The following is a 17,748-nucleotide window of genomic DNA, read 5'->3' on the forward strand; positions in this document are numbered from 1 at the left end:
GTTGTCAAAAATGTTTTTAAAATATTGAACAAATATTTAAAGAGTGTTTTTTCAACAATATTGCGACAATATTGTCTTGGAACATTGCGAAAATATTGCAGCAATATTTTGTGTTGGGCGGGAGTTGAAATGAAAGAGGTCCCTTCTGAAAGAGGAATTCTGATGCGTGCATAATAGCTCTGTAAGGTTCAGAGATCGAGTCAATAAGTCACTTCTGGATTCGCCGATATTTATTTCTTCTTGACATTCTATCAATCACGAATATAATGCAAAGTTGAAGAAAAACACACTATGCAAAAGATTACCAGATTTCTCTCGAAAAAGAAATTTATTTTCGGAAATTACCATGATTTTATTTAAAATTTTCAGACATAATGGATTAATCTCCATTTATAAAATAATATCAGAAATTCAGAGGAAAATTTCCAAAAGGTTTGTAGAATTTGATTTATTATAATAACAAATTTGCAGCCTCCAAATGGACCGCGTTAAGCAGAATAAGGAACCAAGCAACATCAGCTATTAACAAATATAACTGGACAATTTATTTTTTTACTTAAGAAGGTTTTTGCGGATTCTTTTGAAAATTTCGAGGAATTTGCTTCGTACCATGCAAAAGGTACGAAGCGAATTCCTCGAAATTTTCAAAAGAATCCGCAAAAACCTTCTTAAGTAAAAAATTAAATTGCCCAGTTAAATTTGTCAATATCTGATGTGACTTTGTTCCTTATGTTTAACGCGGTCCAAATATTCCTACGGTGTTTTACCGAAGCGCGGTAGAATGATCGGATAGCCGGGGCTTCATTTTCCACAGATTTACTATTTAAAAGTCCCGTTTAGACGGCTGCAATCTGCAATCTCTCGAATCGGCCGTGAAAGTAGTCATGCGTCACAAGAGCACAGGGCGTCGGAATTTGCACGATAAGCTCCGCGAGAGAGTAATTAATCACCGGGGCGACAAAGTATTACGCTCATCGTGAGGGCTTTCGCCAAAACACTTTGTCGCTCCACGCGATGCACGACGCACAGTGGATAAAGTCAATGGATGAAAACGGACAAAACTTGGAAACTTTCAAAGCTCATAACTCCGTTTACACCAAATCGTTAGGTTCTAAAATTGGTTTTGTTGGTTTCGTCGTGATATTTTCTACTCTATGCAACGCTTAAAGTTTAAAATGTGACGAAATAAACATCAAAATTTGCAGTTTTAGTGAAAAAATTCATGTCTGACGACTGATGGACTCGATCCACTGTGCGACGCCATGGGTTTCCAGAGAGGCAATCACTTGCTGTCGCGCATGAAGGCAAAAACAATGTGACGCATGCCCCGGGTATTTCAGGGAACCGGCAAAAACGCTCGTACAGAGTTTTTCCATTACTTTCTGCGTACACGTGGGGCCGGATTCAGCCTTTTTTCCTCGTAAAAGGTCAAAGTCATCACACGCTCATCTTTTTAGGTCGTAGAACTTTCCGAGGGAATCTTCGCGTTTTCACGGTTTCGAGTTTTTTTGTGCATCTTTAAAAGAGACGGACGTCTATTAATACTACATATGTGATTTTTTTTTACAGAAATTAAATTTTCTAGTAACGCTCGGTTTTATCTCATTTTGGTAATTTCGTTTAGAAACGGAATATTAAAAAGTATTACGGATGGAAATTTCCAGTCATAGCCTTTCAAGATACGATCCATTTGGAATTCAGTGTTGAAAACTCACAGGCGCCAACGCGCCATATGCGCCTAAGAAATCGGTCATGGCGCCTAAAAAATGAAGACTCTGCGAAGCCACCGTGGCCCCTAAAAATTGCCCCCCTCCCCCCCCCAAAAAAAAAAAAATCATGGTTTTTCTGCTTGGTGATTTTCCGAAAGAGCTTGATGCAAAAACGGCTTTTTTCGCCCCCCCTCTGGAAGTTCTTCAGACTTTGTCTATTGAATACTCATACTTGAGCGCTTCTTTTCCCAAATTTTCAGACCCCCAAAAAATTTTGGGGGGGAGCTAGGGGGGGTGGAAGTTAAAACCTGTGAACCTCGATATCTCTTGAACGAAGAAAGATATCGAGGTCCGGTTTGGACGAAAAATCGTCTAAAATTGCATACTTTAAGATTCTAGAGGTCAAAATCCCGATATCACATTTTTAAGTCCACATATGTGCTTTTTTCCAGTTTTTAGGCCTAGAAAATTTCTTTTAAACGAAAAATTTACAAAGATCTCAATTTTTTATTTGAACAAAAACCAGTTTTTTAAATTGTTCGTCTTTTTCCGCATCCAACGAGTGGTCGTATAAGCTGGGGAACCGAACGGTTCCGGAGTTATGATCGATTGAAGTTTCCGCTCAACGCGCGCCGACCGATTTTCGCGCGCAAAAAAGTCGGATTTGACTGTTATTAGATCAGATTGAATGTTCAAACTGAGTAAAATGCTTTATTAGGGACTCTTGAGGGTCGCTGAATTCAGAAATTACCGATACTTCCAAAAAAATTCACGTTTTTAAAATTGCAGCTTCGGACAGGACCACTGAGCGGCCGGTCGGCGCTCAGTGGGCCTCTAAAATAGCGCTGCGGAGCTGTAATTTTAAAAACGTAAACTATTTGGAAGTATCTGTAATTTCTGAACTCAGCGACCCTCAAGAGTCCCTAATAAAGCATTTTACTCAGTTTGAACATTCAATCTGATCTAATAACAGTCAAATCCGACTTTTTTGCGCGCGAAAATCGGTCGGCGCGCGTTGAGCGGAAACTTCAATCGATCATAACTCCGGAACCGTTCGGTTCCCCAGCTTATACGACCACTCGTTGGATGCGGAAAAAGACGAACAATTTAAAAAACTGGTTTTTGTTCAAATAAAAAATTGAGATCTTTGTAAATTTTTCGTTTAAAAGAAATTTTCTAGGCCTAAAAACTGGAAAAAAGCACATATGTGGACTTAAAAATGTGATATCGGGATTTTGACCTCTAGAATCTTAAAGTATGCAATTTTAGACGATTTTTCGTCCAAACCGGACCTCGATATCTTTCTTCGTTCAAGAGATATCGAGGTTCACAGGTTTTAACTTCCACCCCCCTAGCTCCCCCCCAAAATTTTTTGGGGGTCTGAAAATTTGGGAAAAGAAGCGCTCAAGTATGAGTATTCAATAGACAAAGTCTGAAGAACTTCCAGAGGGGGGGCGAAAAAAGCCGTTTTTGCATCAAGCTCTTTCCCCCAAGTGACCGCTACTAGCTCTGTACCTAACTAAAACATCTTGCGTCTAACTTATTACTAGATGCTCCGTGATACATAGGCAAAAAGTCAACTTGGCCCTGAAAAATCTTCAATGGCCCCTGAAAATCGAACTAGCTGCGCCACATGGCTCCTGAAACTCCAAGGTGAGTTTCGCGCACTGATTTGGATTCATGTAAGACTTTGAGTTCGATTTTAAGCACAGCTGTGGCATTGAGTAAAGAGAGGGTACTTCTCGGTCGCGGTGTTCTTGGTTTCATTGAGAGTGATCTATGGTGGACGGAGGGGGGGGGGTATTTAGTTAAATGATTTATCTGGAATTCATCGAGAGCATTGAGGGACCGTAAAGAATATTCAGTGAAAGTTTCAGCGATAACTTTGCATTTGTTTTCCTCGTGATGAATGGAAATAATATCAGCGATGATTCTGAGACACCGCGACAGAGAAGAGCCTATTCTGCACTCAGTGTTTCAACTTTTTTTAAAGCCATTGACATTAAATAAAAATTGGACAGAAGAAGATGACAACGAATGAGGCAATGAAGAGGACGAATTGGACATATTTCTATCAAACGGACCTATGCGCCATGGGAGGAGGAAAGGAGAGGGGGGCTTGGATTGGTGGATGTTGCGGATCGCGATGCTCGCTCCTCCCATACTCGCAATGCTTTTCCATGGCGCTTAGGTCCGTTTGACAGAACGCGCTATCCGGGATTCTAAAATCTTCAAAAGGAACTCAATTTGACGCTTAGTTCCGTTTGACAGAGATACGTCCAATTTTTATTTTGTTTTTGATCTAGGAATCGTAGAAAACGTGGTTTAAGAGTTTGCAAAAAGTTAAGGAAAATCCTCTCCCGAGAGATAGGGTCCTTTTTCACAAATCCGATCACAAATATATTTTAAAAATTTGCAACCCAAATCCTTTTTTACAACGCGGAAAAAAAGTGTTTCGGGGTTATCCCTTAAAATTGTGGTACCGCCCCAATTTGTTGGAGGATAGGGGCATTTCCAAGTAATTGGGGTAGTATCGCAACATTTGAGTTAGTCTTCTAATTTATTGAGGTACTACCACACTTAATTGTACATGCCCATATCATCCAACAACCCCTACCCCTCTTATTTTTACGTGAACGGGCGACCAGATTTGTTCTTTTCGAAGTGTTAACTTTATGATGATTTCTTTTCAATGTGTAGTGTTTTGGCGATTTACAGGTCCATTACTGAGCACAGGATTCCACTTCAACGTAGGGAACTGGCCTGGACACATCGAGACAGCCGGAACGAAGAATGGGACCTGCAATTGGATCCTGAGTAACGAGGACTTGCTCAAGTCCGGTGACTCCGAAGGGATTTTCCTTTCCATCGCTCACTGGTACCCACCGCACACCACCTGCACCTACCTCCTCAAAGGCAGACCAGAACAAATCGTCAGAATTTACTTCCCCAGGTAACGCCAAACAAGAACCCGATAGATACCTACGAAATAGGATTTGGTTGGATTGGACATGCGATGAGAACGTCTACTATTATTGATCAAAAAATTAAGCAAGGAAAAACACCAAGAGGAAACGTGACCCGAACTAAATGTAACAATGTGGTGAAATAGTGCTGGGTCCACATTATTTTGCGGGGAGCCCAAGGCCAAGAAGTTCAAAAACTTCAATTCCAGTCAAACATTTTGAGCTCTAATGAGTTCCAGTCTAAGCCTGACAAAAGAGAGTGTTCACAGTTCAGCTTAGATAGATGCATCGAAATAATAAACTGAGGCTGCGCCGAGAGGTAAAATTTTTGAACTTTATGGTCTTGTTTCCCGCAAAAATAGTGTGGACTCAGCACTATTTTACCACCTTGATTAATGAAGTTTATGGCTGTTTTAGTTTATTTACTTAATATGGAAGACAGGGAGGGTAAGGAAAGAGTGAACAAATTAGAGGTATATGGTAAGGGAAGAGAGGTTTAAATTTGTGACGTTGAAAGGTACAAATGAAATACACCGTCAAATACAATAAAAGCAAGTCATTTTGGTTGATCCAACCGTTAAAAAAGTAACTCAAAGTAACCCAAAGTACACGTAAACACGGGAGTTTGTAACTGTGGGGAATTATTGTATCATCATGGAGAGATTAATAATGGATTAAATTGTAGAAACCATGAAAGTGAAAAATCTCGATTGGGGACCAATAAGGGCAAGTGATTTTTTTAGAGACTTCGGTTTCCGATAAATCCTACTTGTTCCACGTCCTAGACATCACAATTTACTGAATGTTTTTTTTTTTGAAATTGTTACTAAATTCTTTGCTGCTTGATCAGTTTCAGGATAAATACGATCGAGTCCCCGATCGTGCCTTTCGACGGCGACTGCGGAGAGTCCCTGACGCTGTACGACGCGAGCTGGGCCGATGACGCCCGCATCATCAAGACCTTCTGCGACACGTTCTCCAAGCCGATGGAAAAGCACGACTTCGTCTCAACCGGCCCGGCCATCTTCGTCCGATTTGAAAGCAAGACCGGGAGTTATTCTGGGTAGGTATCATTTTCAATTTTTGCGAATCGTCCTTGTAAATCTAGGCAACGAGAAGTCAGCGGTCGTCCGCGAATGACGTCCAGTATCCAGGGGGAGGGGCAGGGGGCTTTTCAGGGACGTCGCCGCAAAAAAGTAAAGTTAATTTAACATTCTGGATGTAAAAAAAAGTGTGCGAGAACTTAAAAAATGCTGAGTTACCCACTAGAGCAGTTACTTTAGCAATGCCAAGATGTAAAACTAACTGATGTGACGGGTAATTCAGCATTTTATAAGTTCTTGCACACATTGTTTACATTGAGGATGTTGAATTAACTTCACTTCTTTTCGGTGTGGCTTTTACTGGACGATGGAGGAACGGGGATTGAAGCCGAGCCTTGTAGGGCAGACTGAAATGGGAGTGAAGCAGTGAGGCGCCCATTTTTGGAAAAGTTTGATCTGACGGATCCGAGTCCCGATTTTCTGGGGTAATTCGAGGGAAGGGGGATGGTACTAAAAACCTGGCTTAATTTATGAAGCAAAGTTCGATTCTGCCTGACACCCACTTAGCAAGAGAAGAGGGTAAAATAATCGAAGAAAAGCCTGAAGTCACTCTAGGTGACCTCTCAGAGCAGGGATAGCAAGTTAAATTTCAGAAGGCTCGGATAAAATCCGAGCCTTCTGAAATTTAACTTGCTATCCCTGCTCTGAGAGGTCACCTAGAGTGACTTCAGGCTTTTCTTCGATTATTTTACCCTCTTCTCTTGCTAAGTGGGTGTCAGGCAGAATCGAACTTTGCTTCATAAATTAAGCCAGGTTTTTAGTACATCCCCCTTCCCTCGAATTACCCCAGAAAATCGGGACTCGGATCCGTCAGATCAAACTTTTCAAAAACCTCACTGCTTCACTCCATTTCAGTCTGCCTACAAGGCTCGGCTTCAATCCCCGTTCCTCCATCGTTCCTCCAAAACCATGTTTTTAGGACCTCCTGAAGGGGTTTAGACCATGAAATTCAAAATCCGTGAGGAGGGGCATTTTGGTGCCCTTATCCTGGGATACCCTTTCACAAAATTTCAAATGTATTAATTTTTTTCGGAATTATTAATTGAACCTTTGGAGATCTGGAAGTGTTTCAAATGGTCTTCCTGTTGATGCGGCAGTATTATGTTACCCTACTGCGGTGCTATAACGAAGCCGGGGGCACAAAGGGGGATTTAGAGAGAAAACCCCTAATTTAATCTCTAAACCAAACGAAAACATTTACACCGTATGAATGTTTTAGGCTTAGGGTGAAAAATTTCAAAATCTAGAATCACTGTTTCTAGGCGTTTTTTGGCCTCCTGAATGCATCCCCAAAACTTTCAAAAACCTTTGTGAAATTTCACGCGAACGAATTTCATAAAATTTTCCATCTTTGTCTCAGAGTATGGGTCAAATAATTGCTCTCAGAGCCAGACGGATCGATGATCTCCTATCTGTCTCTGGCTGCTTATAGGTTTGAAATAAAGATGGTAGTTCTTCTGTTGCAGCCCAAAAGTGTTGAAATTGATTCTACCCAGTGTTCGAAACTCATAGGCGCTAACGCGCCAAATGCGCCTAAAAAATCGGCCATACCGCCTAAAAATTGAAGGCTCTGCGCCAAACGCGCAACATGGCCCCTAAAAATTGCCTACCTAAAAATCTGAATCATCATATTAGGTGATTATTCGAAATTTTCAGCACTACAAGTGAAAGCTTTTCCTATTCTTCCACGATTTCATCCTTAGTGCTTTTGTCTTCCCCAAGTTACAGCTACCTACTAGTTCAGTTACACGTATACGAAAACATCTTGCGTCTAACTTTTCACTAAACGCACCACAATATATAGGCAAAATGTCAATTTGGCCCCTAAAAAATCTTCAATGGCGCCTAAAAATCGGGCTTGATGCGCCACATGGCTCCTAAAACTTAAATGTGAGTTTCGAACACCTAGATTCATCGTTTTTTCATTCATCTATAATTTAACCCTTGATACCCAATACCTACAAATCTCTTTCCCCCGCAGAGAGTGATTTCCAGAATCTGAAAGATTTATTATTACATCATTCGGCATTTTCAGCTCCTCTCTGTACTACTGGGCGCACTACGACTTCTTCAACAACACGCGGTTCGGGGTGCCGACGGGGAGCAGCGTCTGTGACGAGGAGTTCGTCAGTTGGAAGACGAGCAAGGGGAGCCTCCGCTCGCCGCTCAACACGCTCGTCTACAAGCAGGCCCCGGACGCCACCGTAGCCGAGGCCATCAAGTGCCGATACAAGTTTCTCACCGACCGGAGACTTTACGCCCGCATCCTCCTTACCGTCAATTCCATCGGTTTTAAGGTGAAAAATCAATTGGGTTATTAATATGAATGTTCGATTACATACATGCATACATCGAATAATCGCGCCAAACACAAAGAGGCCGGCGTTAAACGTATATCAGAGCCTGCAAGACTGTAGAAATACTTCGCGCTTTGCGTCAAACAGTGCGGTCGGCGTTAGCGCCTACAAGACTGCATGAATACTTCTCGCCTTGCGCCAAACGCAGTGCAGTCGGTCAGTTGGAGTGGAACGCATATTAGCGTACAAATGTGTATCCCCACTGTAACGAATCAGATATTAATTTAATTTTTTACAAGGGAACGTTTGTGCTGATTCTTTTAAACATTTTGCCTCGTAATATGTAGGAAGAGTCACTCAAATTTGCTAAAAAATCCGCAAAAACGTTAAAATACAAACATACGGATAGCATACGGATAGCATATCCGTAAAAATACAACTAATTGAATTCGGCAACAGATGATGTGGCTTGGTTCTTTTCTGTTTAACGCGGTCCATTTCTTGCCGTCACATGGAACATTTCCGCCGAGTATTCATTTGAAAATAATGCGAAGTAACGATTTTAGGACTATGACTTCCTACGCACCACCTTCCATTTGGGTGGGAATTGGTTCGGAATTTGACCTTATATTAAGATCGAAAGCCCTGGATTGACGATCTAATTCCGAACCAATTCCGATCAAAGTAGACATGCTGATGACTGATGGTCACCATCTACCATCAAATTTTAACGGGCCGCACTTATTTGTTCAAAGTAAGATCAGAATGGAGTGTCACCATTCATCATTTCCTGCCACAGGAAACATCTCTGCCAAGTTTTCATTTTAAAATGAAGCAAATCAATGAGTTTAAGACTGATGACTCCCGACACTTTGATGCCACATTGATCGGAATTGGTTCGGGAATTTGATAGTCTATCCAGGGCTTTAAGCGGTAGAAAATCGATTTTGGACGATTTTTGATGAATTTTGCGTTTGATTTCCCAGGAGCACCCGTTCAACAACGCGCCGTGCATGAGCTGCTGGGAGGACAAGCTGGACAAACTGGTGATCTGGGAGCCGGCCTCGATGCGCAACTCCTCGGCGACCCCGCGGACCGGCCTCGGGGGCGGCAAGTGCATCTGCCGAACCCCCAACACGATCCGTCTCAAGACCGGGCCCGGCCATCCGCCTTCTCGACCCATCATGACGTTGATCTCCACGACCGAGCAACTGTACCTTGAGATGGCTGTCGAGGCCTCCCACGCTGCCTCCAGCTACTTCAAGTACGACGCACCCCTCTTCGAGGCCAGCTATGAGTTCGTTCATGGACCACTGTGCGGGCCTACGCTTTTACCCATGGCCGAAGCTGGTAGGTTCCCATATACACTATTACACTGAAAAAAAAGTATCACAACCCCAACTGAATCAGTGAGAACCAACTCGGTACCTCGAAAATGCTCAATTTTCATTAAAGAGAGTCAGTTTCCGTGAAGTTCATTGAAGTTAGCGCATCTGTTCCAACTTAGACATTTAAAGTGACTTAAAGAAACCGAGGCGTTTTAAATTTACGGAAAAGTTGCGCTTTTCGAACTTCAAAAGAGGGGTTGCGATTTGGGCTAAAATTGGCCCCTCCACGGAATTGAGAAATTTTTGGATATTTGGCAGTTGACAATGCATATTTGACAGAAATAATCGAGTTTTGCCGATACTCACGTTCTTTGGCTGCGAAACAGGGGCCTAAACATGGCTCCGGAGCCGAAAATAGCTGAAATTTCGCGTTTTTCGTGGTTCTACCTAAGATTTTGACATGGGCACAAAGGCGACGGATGATGAGCTTCGAATACGGTGTCAAGGACACTTAGGCACGTATCATACTTGAATATGATCACCCGTCGCCTTTGTGCATGCCCACGTCGAAATCTTAGGTAGAACCACGAAAAACGCGAAACATCACCACAAACCGTGAGTATCGGCAAAACTTGATTATTTCTGTCAATTATGCACCGTCAACTGCAAAATATCCTAAAATTTCTCAATTCCATGAAAGGGCCGATTTCGGCCCAAATCGCAACCCCTCTTTTCTCGGTTTCTGAGTTACTTTTTGCGTATTTACTGGGCGCATCGTGTCCTACGAGTCATTTCACTTCATAAAAATGTATTAGCAAATGAAAATTTGTTCATGGTTTAGTGACCCATTGAGTATCAATACACAATTTGTAGTTCATGTGGGTTTGGGTGAGAGGTGGTTTATTGATTCACGATTTCTGTTTCAGGGGAAATTAACTACCCGAACTTCGAGGCGCTGGGCTACACGCGGCTGCCGCGGGCGGTGCACTGCATCTGGGAGCTCCGGGTGACGCCCGGGCGAGACGTGTGGCTCCACGCCGAAAAGATCTCCTTCATCACCAAAGACTGCCGAGACGGGCACCTCGCCGTCTACCTGCCCTCGAACCCGGACCGGCCGTTCATCTCCGTCTGCGGCCACAACGTGAGCGCCCTCCAGGAGATGCCCGCCTTCGGGGAGGCCCACCTCACCCCCTCGGCCGAGGCCACCGTCGGCCACATCCCACCGCAGACCGTCCAGATCCAATTCGTCGGACCCACCACCCCCGCACACACGGCTATCAAGATCTACTGGACGGAATCATTCAGGTGAGCCAACTTGACGGGATAAAATGTAAACGGGTATAAAGATGGTCAAAGTTCGAAACCACTTATCTCCGTTTGTGATGTTGCAGACAAACTATCATACTTTATTTTTTCTTTGAGAAATTAAATTACATTTTGCAATGAGGAGCCACTATTTCTGGCCCATTTTAGAAACGACATACATGCCATTGGTGTCCCGATATAGATATGTGCATTTATGAGGGAGCCAGAAATTGTAGTTCCGCATAGCAAAATGTAGTCGGAATGATCACGCCATTACATCGCTGAGCAACAAGGGAGCTCACAAAATCAAGTTGTTTCACTTGCATGCTTCTATTTATAATCATTTAGAAAAAAACTGTAAATGAAGAGAAGAAAATGGGTCGGGTTTCACGTGATGTTTTATCGTTGGAAATGGCAATAAATCGAACAAACTGTACAAAAACTTCGAATTCATGTTGAAAATTGCTGACGGCATATGTTTGATTTGAAAAATCTCGTCAATCACAGTGCGGCCGGCGCTGGGCTGGCGCGCACGGCACAAAACGCATCGTAGCGCCTTACAAGCACGGGGGATACTTCATGCATTGCGCGCACCGCACATATAGCGCCTTACAACTCTGCAGGATACTTCATGCATTGCGCGTATATCTCAAGTGCGCGCTCATCGCTCAAGTCGTTGAAAATTCGTATTTACTTGGTGTCAATTATGTCGAACCTACCCTAGTGTGCATCATTTACGAACAGTACACACCGCGAGCTTGCAATGCTAGGATCTTAGGATTTAAATGATTTTGCAATTCTGTACGTTTTCCAGTGAAAATATAATTTACGAGTGGAAATTTTTTAAGGTAGAATGCAGTTACATTCTATCGTCTAGAAAGCATCAAACTTGGCTAACTTCCAGGGAGACATGGTGGGCATTTTTTATCACAAATGTGGCAAAATTTCCAAGAAGATATTCTTGGTATCACATTCACACAAAAATTAACTCTAGCAAGCTGACTTAATTCGGCAATTTTTGCAATATGACCTAGCCACGTCCATGGCTAATATCGAAAAATCATGGGGGAGGGAGCAGCTGCTCGTCGGCTCTCTAATTGGCTGAGTCAAACTCTTGTGATGAACATGTCATACGATATTTGGACCGCGTTAAACAGAAAGGAGCCAAGCTACATCTACTATTGCCAAATTTAATTTGCTAATTTAATGTCTTATATGAAAACAGTTGTACGGATTTTCGTACATATTTTAGTGAATTTTCTCCATAGTACGAAGCAAATTCCTTAACATTTTCAAAGGGATCCTCACAAACGTTTTCTCGTAAAAAAATAAATTGCCCAGTTAAAATTGGCAATAGCTGATGTGGCTTGGTTCCTTTATGTTAAACGCGGTCCATTTAAGAGACGAAAATTTTGAGATTAAGTGATACCACTAAGAGGAACTTAGATAATCCTGTACTAATTGAAAAGAATGCTTACAAAGATTACTTATCAATGCAAGGCTCAAGTTTTTGCCTATTTATTTTATGTTGTAAAAGATAAACCAAGTGGATTACATTATCCAATTAGGAACCACTATTTCTGGCCCATTTTAAAAACAACATACATGCCCGTGGGTTTCCTATACAGATATGTGGTTTTATGGGAGACCCAAAGACAGTGGCTCCTTATTGCAAGATGTAATCCAAGAGTTAGCATGCAACTTAATTGAATCGGTGAGAACGAAAACACACTAACTCGGTAACTCTTAAATCCTCAATTTTCATGAAGAACAGTCAATTTTCATAAAGGTCATTGAAGTCAGCGAAACTGTTCCAACTTGGACCTTTAAAGTGTCCTTAAGAATTTGTCTTCCGGCATCAAACATTTTCTTCTTTGACTTACTTCTTCACCTACTATGCAGTTTTGTGTGCGTCCTCATTACTTTCATTTTTCCGAGTTGGTGTGTTTTCGTTCTCACTGATACAATTAAGTTAGGATTAAAAGACAAGAACTGAATCGTGTGTGGAAACTTTATGAATGGATTCTTGTTGCAGGCTGCCCCGGAACCCGGATGGTTCGGTGATGACCTCTCGGTTGATCGACGACTCGCCGGCGGCGGAGGGCACCGTGGAGGGCTGCGCCTTCGAGTGCCCGTACACCTCCTACTTCTGCATCCCCAAGCGGCTCGTCTGCGACGGGGCAGTCAACTGCCCGCCGGCGCCACCGGGGAGTGGCACCAACGCCACGTGGTCGGCCGACGAGGACCCGCAGCTCTGCGCCACCAAGACCTCCACCCAGCTCGATTACTACAAACTCGGGGTCCGCGCCGGCTCCGGCCTCCTCCTCACCCTCGCCCTCCTCTGCGTCATCCAGAGGTACTTCTGTTGTTGCTGCTCTTGCTGCTGCTGCTCCAAGAGACGACGAAAGGAACTTGCCTATTAGACTTCCTCCTATCCGAGAATAAATTTAGAAGGATTAGCAGGATACAGAGGACTGATTGTTGAAATTGGTAGAAGAAGGGATGAACAAAGAAGGCATAAAGAATAAGGAGGGATCAGGGACAAGAGACCCACCAATGGCCCCACGGTGACAGGTGGAAGCTTTTACTTTCGGGGATTCAACAATCCCTTATGGACTATTATACAGGAGCAACTGTCATCACTCTTATTTCGGCTGTTGACCTACCTACATGGTGGTTGATAAGTTTCGGGTGACGTCATAAGCCAGACAAGTTCCTCAACATTCGGTTTGTTTGCAAAACGAAACTGCCAACGCGTTGTTAAACATCAACCATGTAAATAAGTCAACAGTAGAATACTGAAGTCCCGAAAGTAAAAGCTTCCACCATCGCCAAGACACCAGTGGTGGGTCTCTTGTCTCTGGGAGGGATCCTATTGATGGAAGGGGGTGGTTAGATTAGGTTTTTTTAGTGTTTTTATCAATATTCGTAACAGAGTTTTCACACAAAAATTGATTTTAAAAAAACGAAAATTTAATAAAATTTGGACACAAAAGAGGACGAGTAAAAACTTGATAACAATTATAAATTGCCATAAAATAAGTATCAATATTTTGTTGCGGATAAAATCCTTTGGAAAAATGTCAATTTTGTATATAAAATATCAATTTATTACTTAATTATCCAATTAAAAATATTTTACGTTTTACTGAGCTTGGATAGGTATGAAAATATGAATTTCTTTGCCTAGGAGTTATAGAATTTTTTATATTTTTGGAAAACTAGTCTTTAAAAATTAACATAGCATGTGCGAATTCAGTGATAAAGTTACTACTGCCGATACATTTTAAGACTGAGCAGCTCATGTCATGCCAGTAAAAGTAGGACATCAATAAATTTCGTTAGCTTTTTTATAGCCTTATTCTGCCAACATCTATTCTTTCTGGGCACAATGAAGAGGAATGTAGTAGCTCATTCACCTAATGAACAGTTATGAATTAGTAAAATTGCTCAAAAATGTTTGGTATTCCTTGAGAGTATTTTATGAATGGTTTTGTGTTTTAAAGTTCCATATTATCGATTATTTTTTTTATTTTTACTTTGTTCTCTTTCAATTATGATTTCTTTAATTTTTCTCATTCTCTTACATCTGTATGAACAGTTCTTTATGACGATATGTTTTTTTGATAAGTTTTATACAAACTTCAAAGCAACAACGAATCACAATACTTTAAGAAACTATAAGCAATTATATTCAACTCTCAATTTTTTTGAAGTTACCAAAATTTCATGAAATATTTAGTAAAATAAGATTCATTGTTTTATTGAGAGGCGTTTTAAAATTCACGTTATGCGAAAATGTTGGTGCGATATGAATAAAAGACTATGCATTTTAAAAATGTCGCATGACACATGATGTAAAATTTTCATTTCCTCCTCGATGATCGTGGCATTTCCGTTTATACACTAATTCTGTGGGCTACAATGGATGAGAAAAGGAACACGCAGTTCCAATGCAGCAGCTACGGAGGGCGTGACAGCGAATTGGACTGCGTTTTGCAATTTGGAACTATAAATTCTGGCTCTTCTGGAAAAACACTTATGTGCATAGGGAAACTAATGGCACATACGTTGTTTTTAAACCGGGCTAGAATTTATAGTTCCAAATTGCAAAATGTAGTCCAATTGTTCAATTGCATTGTTATGAGGGCTGAGTAAAATAATTGCAGCTTTCAAGTAAAAACAGAAGGCAAACATTGACCTTCCTTTTTTCATAATACGTTAGCAATTTTTACTTTTTCTTACTTTTAAGAACCTGAAAGAAAGTCATTCCAGTAGCCTTAACCATTAAGGCTAGGTATATGTCATAATTTTCCAGAAGCTCCCCGTTTGTTGGTGTTTAAAAATGCATTCGGCGGAAAGTTTTTGCCATTACACACTTTTTAAAGTGAATTTTAAGGCATGCAATTACAGCCTTTGTCCAAGCTGAACATGACGACTCAGCTTAGTTAAGTTAAGTTGTAAAACAATTAAATTCAGTGCACGCCAATTACACTATAAAACCTTCATGTTATACTTTACACAATCTAAATCGACGTAACTCTGCAGAAGGAATTAATCTATTTATTTGAAGAGTTTTGAATCAAATCGCATAGATAGGCGTATTCAGAAGCACGTACATGTATGCATGCGTTGTATGCAGATGCACACCATAAATAATGGCATTTACGTTGTAAGTCAAAACTCGGTTTGTAAACGGATGTTTTCTGCCTAGTTCTGTCCACGTGACAACTTAGTTTGTTCCCCTTAGACAGTCATTATCCTGAGAACAAAAATTATTACAAAGTGTTACATGTAAAATTTGTCTTCCTGTGTATTATTTTGTAAGTTTTGTTAGACATTTGAATTATTTAAGTTTTCAAATTTCGTAGGATTGTGCTCTTGTATAGGTGTTAGTATTTAGTACTTGTTGTACATTTTTAATTGTTTCGCTTCAATAAATAATTGTCATAAAATTTCTTTTCTTTTTAAGTGTGCGCGAGATTCTAAATTTCAAGAGAACATATGCGACATATTCATGTCTAAATGGGCATATACCATCCATCATTTTAACTTTTTTGTCTCAGAGGATTTAAAACTATACAGAAGTTAAAAATTCCATATTCTTCTATTTTAGAGATGTCTTGAAGACGAAAAAGGGGTTTTTAAATGAAAGCACTCATCCAATTTTATATGTATATGATTCAATATTTTCTTAACAGAGTTGTATTCATGCAGAAACTTACCCGATGAGAAGTGAGAAAATAAAAGTCAAGGAATAGAAAAAAAAATGTGGCGTTGAAGATTTCATTCGACCCATTTTAAACTACTAAAAGCTTATGTATCGTGGCTATCAGACTTTTATTTGCTCAGAATCACACTTTTTGAAGAGCAATCAAGTTTCATGACAGATTCTGAGAAAGTCTCCTCTGCGCATATACGAATGCAATTTTTTGCATTAAACTCTGAAGGGTTTTTCATAGTATTGACGTCAAGAGAAATCCATTAAATTATCGCTCATACCAACTAATAGCAAAAAGTGATGTTGTAAAGGTTCTAGTAAAATGAACATTTTCGATGAGAAAAAATATCGTTGGTTTCCTGAAATTGAAAATCCCCGATTCGATATTGATACACCAAACTAAGCCCATACCTACTACCAGGAAGTACGATTGAAATTTCAAATTAAGAATAAACTATTTAAATTGAATTGATGAATTTTAATGAGTTTAAATGCGACATGTCCCATTAAAATGAGTATAAAAAAATAAAATAAAAAAGTATACATCATTAGTGAAATACGTGATTAGGCAGTTCATTATTCAAAATATCCCCTAATAAATCAACCATTTTTTAAGATTTTTGAAGAATCTTCCATCATTAATACCTCCCAAAGCCGCGTCGTTTTGCCCTACATTAGGTAGTTCAATGATAAAAGAGCTTCCAAATATTCCACTTGAATACGTATTTCAAAAACCGGGTGATTCTTTTTTACAACAGGATATGTAGAAAATTTGGTACACGGACTTTATGTCCACTTTTTTTAAGTCCACAGACTTTACGTCCACAATTTTTACGTCCACAGTTCTAAAGCCCACACTATTGTTAAGTTCATTACTTAAACGTCCACTAAGGTAAGTCCACAAATGTAAAGTCCACTAAAATCAAATGCAAGTGTCATATTTTAGTCCGTGTGTAAAATTATATTGACAATATCGAAATGAGAAAATTAAGAGAAAATGAGGTGTTGTTATCGTAACTCATATTTTAAATGAAATGTTAATTTCTTCTTTTGATTCATCTTTTCAAATTTTCTTTGGTAAATACTTGGTTTCATTTCTATCCTTGAAATTTCCGATATAAAATATGCCTTCAATGCACATTCTTTTTTTGTTCATGAAATTGATTACTTCATTTTAAAAACATTTACATTTTTAAAACGTGGTAAATACTTGTAAAACCTTTTCCAAGCAATGGCATCGATATGAATCTCAATGAGCCGTAGTTGTGATGAAAGAAACTATACAAAAATTAATAAAAGAGGAAAAAAACTAAGAAACACGCAATTTTTTGTTTTTAACTTATTTGTACATCGACCTCCTTGAGTCAAATGCGTCCAATTTTGAGCGTTTGGTTGCGCTTACAACACGCTGCAGCACAGTAAAAGCCCAAAACATAAAAGAATAAATTTGAATGCTTTGGAAATCATTAAATTTTACACGGAACCACTATTATATTTACAAAAAAACATATTATATATTAATCAATGCAGAGAGTGCAAACATTTCAAAATCATGAGTTGAAAAACGCTGACTCCGCGAGTTTAAATAGTAAAGCCTGACACAGAGCGGAGCGGCTTGTTAGCAGCGCAGAACGCGCACTGGCGCCTACAAACCTAACGCGATACTTCACGCATTGCGCAACGCGTGAAGTATCCCGTTAGGTTTGTAGGCGCCTATGCGCGTGTCACGCTGGTTACCTGCCGCGCCGCAACGCTTTAAGCAACTATTTCGCGTCAGAGGCGTTGCACAATATCCTACAAGATTGAAGGCGCACGAAAT

At 40.4% G+C, this 17,748-nt stretch overlaps 1 protein-coding gene and 1 long non-coding RNA gene across 3 annotated transcripts in view; one reads left to right on the top strand and one right to left on the bottom strand.

Moving 5' to 3' along the window:
* Window positions 1–13,139, top strand: part of LOC109033539 (uncharacterized) — a 41,136-nt gene extending 27,997 nt beyond the window's left edge. For both annotated transcript variants that reach the window (XM_019046210.2, XM_072299334.1), the window contains exons 8-13: window positions 4,428–4,662; window positions 5,526–5,738; window positions 7,814–8,075; window positions 9,062–9,425; window positions 10,330–10,708; window positions 12,744–13,139. In XM_019046210.2, the coding sequence (XP_018901755.2) occupies window positions 4,428–4,662; window positions 5,526–5,738; window positions 7,814–8,075; window positions 9,062–9,425; window positions 10,330–10,708; window positions 12,744–13,131 (1,841 nt within the window). In that variant the 3' untranslated portion in view covers window positions 13,132–13,139. The remainder of the gene's footprint in view (window positions 1–4,427; window positions 4,663–5,525; window positions 5,739–7,813; window positions 8,076–9,061; window positions 9,426–10,329; window positions 10,709–12,743) is intronic.
* Window positions 12,999–16,454, bottom strand: LOC140224426 (uncharacterized). Its single transcript, XR_011899691.1, has 3 exons — window positions 15,934–16,454; window positions 15,328–15,470; window positions 12,999–13,139 (listed from the first exon to the last, which is right to left on the bottom strand). It is a non-coding gene; the product is annotated as an uncharacterized lncRNA (long non-coding RNA).
* Between the last annotated feature and the right edge of the window lie 1,294 nt (window positions 16,455–17,748).

This window comes from Bemisia tabaci, chromosome 4 (assembly GCF_918797505.1).
Source record: "Bemisia tabaci chromosome 4, PGI_BMITA_v3".
Taxonomy (NCBI): domain Eukaryota; kingdom Metazoa; phylum Arthropoda; class Insecta; order Hemiptera; family Aleyrodidae; genus Bemisia; species Bemisia tabaci.